Source organism: Myxine glutinosa, chromosome 9 (assembly GCF_964187855.1).
Source record: "Myxine glutinosa chromosome 9, kmMyxGlut1.1, whole genome shotgun sequence".
Classification (NCBI taxonomy): Eukaryota; Metazoa; Chordata; class Myxini; order Myxiniformes; family Myxinidae; genus Myxine; species Myxine glutinosa.
The window spans coordinates 79387875-79396360 of record NC_136269.1 but is presented as its reverse complement, the minus strand read 5'-3'; the positions used below and the strand labels follow the sequence as shown (position 1 = coordinate 79396360).

Sequence of the window (8486 nt, the reverse complement as noted above, 5' to 3'; positions counted from 1 at the left end):
CTGGTCCACAGCTCACCAGCGCTCGGACCTCCAGGAGGCCGCCCGACGGTTTGCCCCCGTGCCGACATCCCACCACGGTGACCCCCAGTCCTACGTCCCCCCAGCACTCCGCACAGCGGAGTATGTTTTTATGCGTCACGACGCACATCGGTGGCCACTCCAACCGCCGTACGACGGGCCCTTCCGGGTGCTGCGACGGGACGACAAGTCGTTCGTCATCGACATCGGCGGCAGGTCGGACCGGATTGCAGTGGACCGCCTCAAGCCGGCGCACGTGGACGTCGACCACCCACCACGGGTGGCCCTTCCGCCGCGGCGAGGCCGCCCCCCGTCCACGGGGCCCCCCACTCGACCGCCCACCACCTCACCGGACCCCCTCCCACGACCCGCCAGGGGTCGCTTCGGCCGGGTCATCAGGACCCCCCTCAAGTTGACCCTGCCGGTGCAAGTCGATTCTGGGGGGACGTGTGTAGCGGCTGCCGCTGGGGTTTCACAATCGCCTTGCACCTATCAAGGACGCGGAGCGATCACCATGCCGGGCTCGTCCAGGACGCCCGGGCAGGCCCGCGCTCAACTTGCCAGGCCTCGGTCGGGACGCCCGGGCATGCCCCCTGGCGCCGGGCCTGGGCAAACCCCCTGGGTTAATAGATATATATTGCTGACCGATAAACGGGTTTTCAGAGTGCCTGAGTGTTTGATTTCATTAAAGCAACTCGGATGAATTCTAGCTTTTTGTCGCGTCCATTCTTCCGATCGACGTGGGAGCCCCAGCTCCTTCAACCTCAGTAAATGATGCAACTTCTGGGATGAATACAGAATTGATTTCCAATGCAATATGCATTCATTAGAAGCAGTAGTAGTAGTGGTAACAACAATGATAATAATAATAATAATAATAACAACAACAACGCTTTAAGCGGTGTATTATCGAAATAGTATTTTTTCGTCATTTAAATAACAATAACCTCATCAACTATACTTGTTTGAAAATCTTGTATTTGAAAATCAAATTTTGTTCAAAAATATTACATTAAAACGATGACTCTACGTCGTATATTGATGACGTAGACACGTGGCAACCAGAACCAGATGAAAATTGGCGGCAGGGCGGTTTTTTTTCAAATGCTCTCGGGTTTTGACGAACCAGTTGAATGTACCAACGTACCAACGTACCAACGTACCAACGAATCAGTTGAAATTATTTGTAAGCTGGTAATTTGTTTAATGGATGGTGTCAATGACGGATGTTTTATGTTTTATGTTTTATGTTTGTTTTATGATGTTTTATGTTTTATGATGTTTTATGTTCATTTCTCCTGATACTATAATCGTCGAATTTATTTTATTTTCAGGATTACATTTGCACGTCAGCAGCTGCAGCTGGCGACAGCAAGATGGACAGGAAACCGGAACCGGATCAACAAGGTTGGGGATCGGTTATCGGTTATCTTTCTTTCGGTTTTTTTGATCGGGTATTTATAGACCAGTCTGTGAATGTGGTAAACCTTACCGTTTCGTTCTACCATCCTCTCATATATTATAATATAGGCAGTTTGGAGTTTAGCTGGAAAGGCGGCTCTGCCTGGCTATGTTTGTAAATGAGACTGCAGTGCGTTCGTTTGCTGGATGTTTCATCACAAAGTGTACCGTACGTTAGTGGTCGTGTCTTTCGTGAAGACTGGCGAGTTATCGCCGGCACACTGAACAATTTACAATTTTCGTGCCAACTCGGTCGAACGTCAGGCCTGGCCATCCAGTTCGTGAAAGACTTGCACCAAAAAGCGCAAAAAGACTGACTTGGAAAAACTCTTCTGAAAACTCAATTCGGTTTCATTCATCCTTCGTTTGTCGTATCATATGGTCTATTTAGCTTCCCTCTGAAGTACAGTATTGACAAAGTTGGCTTCCTGAAAGGCCTCTTAAAGAGCCATTTCGGACCGACCTAATTACATGATATTGCAAATGAAGTGAACCAAACTACATTTCACCTCTTCGTTTTGACACAGTTGATATGAGCATAAATTTTTTTTAATACGTTATCTGGTCATTTTTTGTTTAAAATGAGTCATTGGTTTTCGAAAAGTTTATAATCTTAGACAATCTATCATGACGTCACTATTTTACCTGCTGGGTAAATTGTGGTCACAACATAAAAGCAAAACAATCTTCAAGAGTGAAACTTAATGTTCCTAAAGAATGCGTATTGCTTCTTCAAAAACACCACTACATACTATTTTAATATGCAAAGCTAAATCATTGGTTAGGTCACTGTAGAAAATTTACATATTTATTTTTATGACGTAGCCCATCGGGCAGAGCCGTCTAGAACTGTTTCTCCGTCCATATGTATGTCCCCTCAAAGTATACCAATCAGAGCTGAGAATCTGGTCACATGACAGGGCGATGTGATTACGTCTGATGGCAGATGTCATTACAGCGTTGCGGCGGCTGACTCTCCACACACCGCCATTTTGATTCCAATTTCGTTCAGGCCGAACATATCGGCGAACCTGTCGTATATAAAAATCTCCATTCTCTACCTTTACATTTTTCATCAAGTGTGAAACGCAAACAAACCGATTGTTAAGATGACAATCGAAGCATCGGCGTTACGTCTCTTCCAACAATACGGTATGTATCGGCCTTAGGCTTAGGCGTTATGACTCATCTTCGGACCGCTTCGGACAAATTAAGCCCAGGTTTCTTAATACAGTAGTGTATTGTTTCAGTATTATCGTTTTCGTAATAATAATAATAATAATAATATAGTAAATATAACCATAACACTTTAATCCCAATGTCGTGAATGGAAGGTTAATGCATTGAAGCGGTGTATGGTTCATGAATCGATGATATAAGCGGTGTTCGGCACTAATATTAATAACTGCGGAAGTAAGGAATTTGCCTTGGTTTTTTTTATAGTGATATCATTTTCAAAATAATTATAACGTAACGTTAATATTATAGTAAATCTAATCGTAACACTAATCCCTTCGTAGTGACTGCAAACTTACTGGAAGTTAAAATATATCGTATTCTACATATTAAAGTAGCGGAAGTTTTGTGTCCATTACGTCTGTGACGTCATTATGACGGCTGACTTCACTGACCGACATTTTAATTTATAAGTACACCCGCTCACTACGGCAGCTCCAGGAAGGGTCATTCCTCTTTGGGGTATATAGATTACAGTCGATCTATGGTGGGGTCTCAAGAACATTGGGTGTGTGTTCATTTACCAAGGTTTTTGTGGAGAACGTTATCCTTTATCAGGTTTATTACCAGGTTTACCAGGTTATTTTAAAAGCCTCCCCCCATGTGGACGCCAAGCTTCATGGCATGAAGGTCAAGTGGTTTAAGCATTCGAGCAAGCACTTCATTCAACACCCTTAAGGAACGGCTGGCTTGGCAAGCGCTAGCTAGCTGCTTGGTAAGTGAGCACACCTCCAACCCTTGTGGGGTATGTAGATTACAGTAGATCTTCGCTCAGTTCTGTAAGTAAAACTTACCGCATGGATGTTGAGATTTCTCCAAATTTCTTTGTTTAATGTTATAAGCAGCATTAGCGACTGTTTGAAAAGCTAATAATATGCGTTTGTGGTTTATAATATTTTACAAGCCCGGCTACGCGGCTGTTAGACTTTTGGTCTTGGTTTTTTTTGTATACAAGATCGAGGGTCGTGTAAGAGCGAGCACATTAAACACACATTAGCTCATAAAACACACAAAAAGTCAAACCGACACATAAAACACAAAATAAGGGGAGCGGTAGACAAGATGGGGAGAGAGTGGGGAGGATACGAACACAACATTTGAGAGCAGGGACATCGAGAGAAATGTGGGAGGGAGAGGGCTTGGGGGTAGGTGGGAGAGGTATAAAACATATGGACACTGCAAGGACTTCCAGGAAAGAAGTTGGAATTTCCAAAAAGTGCATATCGGGTGAATTAGCGGGGGTAGAAAAGATCAAGGTTTTGGATGGGGGAAGATAAGAGATGGTGGTGAAGAGCTGTTTTAAAGACCTGGAGGGAGGAGTGGGATTGAAGGGAGTGGGGGAGTTTGTTCCAGATGTCGGAGAAAAGGGGAATGAAAGAGTGAAGGTGAGCAGAGAGCCTAGATTTTCGCAGTTTAACCATAAGAGGGTTGCTGGCAGATCTTGTGCGACCTGTAGGAATATTTGGGGGACAGAGTACAGAGAGAGCTGGGGGAGCAAGGCCGGAGAGGAGTCGGTAGAAGACAGAAAGACCACCAACCTGCCTGCGGTGAGTGAGTGAAAGGCCCTCGGAGTTCGCTTCATCGCAGGAGATTCCAATAATTCTGAAAGCTTTGGTTTTGACAGCGTGAAGCCGAGCTAGATGTGAGGCAGGAGCACCGGCCCAGATAGTCAGGTTCACTATGTCAATAAATTATATTTCGTTCAAAATCATGGTAGATTAGCAAACCTATACATTTTTGGAAAGGTTATAGCATAAGGAAACTAAAAATCAATGTTTACGTTTGGAGAGATACCTGTATGGCGGCCATTTTTGATTTTCAAAATGGCCACTGTAAAATACATATTTTGTTCTATTTCTGCCTCTAATTACCCTAAAAACTTTAAAAAATATACTAAACCTATATTTTCAGGGACAAGGGATCCAATGAAAGTATCAAATTAGTGCTATGGGGAATGGTAAGACACGAATCAAAGGTTTTGAATAGCAAAATACTGTCTTTATATTCGCGATAAGTTGCATAATCAAATACATGTTATCATTTTGTACAGGCAGTTAATAACATCAAAATGTGTCACAATAATTCATATCACCAACAAACATACACAGGCAGTCAGCAAAATCATATATACACATGCAGTCAGTATAACTTCGCATCTACACAGGCAGTCAATGACAAAATATACACAGGCAGTCAATGGCATCAAACATACACGATTACAGAATATGCCATTTAGAGTTCGTCATCACTGTCCTGTATGTCGTATCCGACAATATAGTCCGCATCGTTTTCACAGTCCGTTCCACACAAGCAAAGGTCGGTCAAATTGATTGGCAAATCGAATTGGTCGAATGGTCGATCGAATCGAATTCGATGAATCGAATCGAATCAAGTCGATCGAATTGGTCGAATGGTCGAATGGTCGATCGAAGCGATTGGTCGAATGGTCGAATTGGTCGAATGGAATTGGTCGATTGGTCGAATTGGTCGAATCGAATTGGTCGGAATTGGCAAATGTAAACATTGATTTTCAGATTTTCCATGTAAAAACGTTTCCAAAAATGTATAGGTTTGCTAATCTACCATGATTTTGAACGAAAAAACATAGTGAACCTGACTAAGATGGGGGAACAGTATTCCATTGAGCTGCAGATGAAAGCCTTGTATGTGGTGAGGAGCTCAGGTGTGCCAAGGAAGGACTTCGCATGACGGAGGATGCCCAGTTGGCGACTGGCTTTGGAGGCCAGCTTGGAAATGTGGTTTTCCCAAGAAAGATCATGGCAGATAGTGAGACCCAAAATCTTGAGCGACAGAACTTCTTGGAGAGGATTGTTGAGAAAGTAGATGGGAGGGTTTTCCAGTCGGTCTTTTCGGAGATACAGAGTAAGAGTGTGAGATTTGTCAGGATTGAAAGACATGTTCCACTTGTTTGACCAGTCTGTGATTTTGTCCAGGTCTGCAGAGAGTGAGGAGGCTGCAGACTGCCGATCTGAGGGATGAGGAATGGAGCCACAGAGAGTGGAGTCATCAGCAAAGAGATAGAGAAGATTTTCCAGAGAGTCGGAGAGATCATTGATGAAGAACAGAAATAGCACAGGGCCCACAACACTACCTTGGGGAACTCCAGCCAGAACAGGAAGGGGAGATGAGAGAAATACATTCAGGGCTACACGTTGACTACGACCAGAGAGGAATTCCGCAAGCCATGCGTGGAGTTTTCCATGGATACCATAGGAGGAGAGTTTGGTGAGCAGAGCTTGGTGCCAGACCGTATCAAAGGCACATGATATGTCAAGAGAGACAGCTCTGATTTCCTGTTTGGCATTGAGGACCTCCATCCATTGTTGAGACAGCAGAAGCAACATGTCCAGAGTAGAATGACCTGGTCTGAATCCAAATTGATGATCAAGGATCAAGCCATTGGAGAAGAGGAAGGATTTGATATCTGAAGCAATGATGGATTCCATGACTTTGCTGATAATTGTGAGCAGGCTGATTGGTCTGTAGTTGCAAGGATCTGTTTTTGCACCTTTTTGTGTAAAGCAGTAATGTTTGCTGATTTCCAAGCTGCTGGCAGATGACCTTGAGCAAAAGAGAGGGTGAAAAGAACAGAGACAGGGTGATATAGAGCGGCAGTCCAGGATTTTAGGACCAGTGGGCTGATGCGGTCTGGACCAGTTGCAGAATGAGAGTCGAGGTTTGACAAAAAGTTCTCCACCTTGTCAGGAGAGAAGGACAGAGTCCAGGAGCAGTTGGGTTCGACTGGGTAAGGAGGGAACAGAGAGAGATGGGTGTGGGACACAAGATTTTGAGGCAAACACAGAGTTGAGGCATTCGGCTTTGTCACGTGCGGTCAATTGTGTAGCCATTTGAGGTAAGGGAGGAGATGGAGGGGGAACAAACACCAGAAATGGATTTGACCAGACAATTTTCTTTGCTATTGAATGTTGAAATGCAGTTCTTTTGCCATTTTGCTCCGTACCATTCGAGTTTATCGATTTGTGCCAAGAGACGCTTTGTTCTTTCATCATCTTTTCGAATGGTTGCTGCAGCTTGTATTGTACTTGCTCCTTCGGGTGTGCTACATCTGAGCTTGTTAAATTTTTTTTTTTTTTGCTAGCACATTCACAGCGAATGCACTTTGACCAATCAGTGGATGTTCTGGCTTTCTTTGCTGGTGGCACTACTCCTACCGCTGATAGTTCTTCCATTCTACAACAGAAGAAACGAGAAAAAGAGCAATCAGAGATTGCAAACCCTCGCCAGGATGTATTTTCAGTGGTTTTTAAGGATTAGTGTTAAAACAAATATGGCGGCCGAAATGCGTGACTGATGACGTCATCATTTTTTTTTTCTCCACCTATTTATGCCTACATGACGCTCAAGAAATTTCATCTTGATCTGGTGAAGTTTTGTACTTGTCAAATTATGATGTCATAATGGAGGCACCTATGACATCATCATTAACATATTTTATTCCCCATGGGGAGTTCTTCACAATGAGCCATGTCTCAATTTTTCCGAAGCAGCACTTTTGGAGATATAGAGGTGCAAAGTGTTTCGGTTTTTACAAGATGGCGGCCGAACCACATGACCTATGACATCATAATTATCATTAAAAAATTATACAGGTGGAGTTGCACATATGGTGAAAATTTCCTGTCGATCGGACCAATGGTTGCAGAGAAAATCATATTTATTCTGTGCGGACAAACACAAACAAACAGACAAACAGATGAAAAATCGGTCAGAGACCGAGGACTTGCCGGAATGTACTTTCTTATCATCCATTTTGGACAAATATGGCGGCCGAACCACGTGACCGATGACGTCATCATTATTTGTTTTTTAAACTAATTTATTCCTTGATGATGCCCAAGAAATTGCATCTTGATCGGATGAAGTTTTGTATTTGTCGAAGTATGACGTCATAATGGAGGCACCTATGACATCATCATTAACATATTTTATTCCACATGGAGAGTTCTTTACAATGAGCCATGTCTCAATTTTTTCTGTTCATCACTTTCGGAGATATATAGATGTGCAAAGTTTTTCAGTTTTTCCGAGATGGCGGCCGAACCACGTGACCGATGACATCATCATTAACATATTTTATTCCCCATGGAGAGGTCTTTATAATTAGCCATGTCTCAATTTTTTTCTATTCAGCACTTTCGGAGATATAGAGGTGCAAATTTTTTCGGTTTTTCCAAGATGGCGGCCGAACCACGTGACCGATGACGTCATCATTCTTTTTTTTCTCCACCAGTTTATGCCGTCATGTCGCTCAAGAAATTGCATCTTGATTGGTTGAAGTTTTGTACTTGTCAAATTATCAAATTGTGACGTCATAATGGAGGCCTTGGGCCGAGAGTTAAAAATTGGGCACAGTCTATTACAGGGCAAGACAAATATGTGTGTAAGGTTTGGCGATTCTACGTGCAATGGTGTAGATGTAGTACTGCAAACAGACAGATGAAAAATCGGTCAGAGACCGAGGACTTGCCGGAATTTACTTTTTTATCGGCCATTTAGGACAAATATGGCGGCCGAACCACGTGACCGATGATGTCATCATGAACATATTTTATTCCCCATGGAGAGTTCTTTACAATGAGCCATGTCTCAATTTTTTATATTGAGCATTTTCGGAGATATGGAGGTGCAACGTTTTTCGGTTTTTCCAAGATGGCGGCCGAACCACGTGACCTATGATGTCATCATTAACATATTTTATTCCCCATGGAGAGTTCTTTACAATGAGCCAT

The 8486-nt window shown here is 43.2% G+C and overlaps 1 protein-coding gene across 2 annotated transcripts in view; it reads left to right on the top strand.

Annotated features, from left to right (window-relative positions):
• The first annotated feature begins 1082 nt into the window (after positions 1 to 1082).
• Positions 1083 to 8486, top strand: part of LOC137435295 (uncharacterized) — a 92720-nt gene continuing 85316 nt past the window's right edge. For both annotated transcript variants that reach the window (XM_078784451.1, XM_078784449.1), the window contains exons 1-2: positions 1083 to 1204; positions 1353 to 1425. In XM_078784451.1, the coding sequence (XP_078640577.1) occupies positions 1395 to 1425 (31 nt within the window). In that variant the 5' untranslated portion in view covers positions 1083 to 1204; positions 1353 to 1394. The remainder of the gene's footprint in view (positions 1205 to 1352; positions 1426 to 8486) is intronic.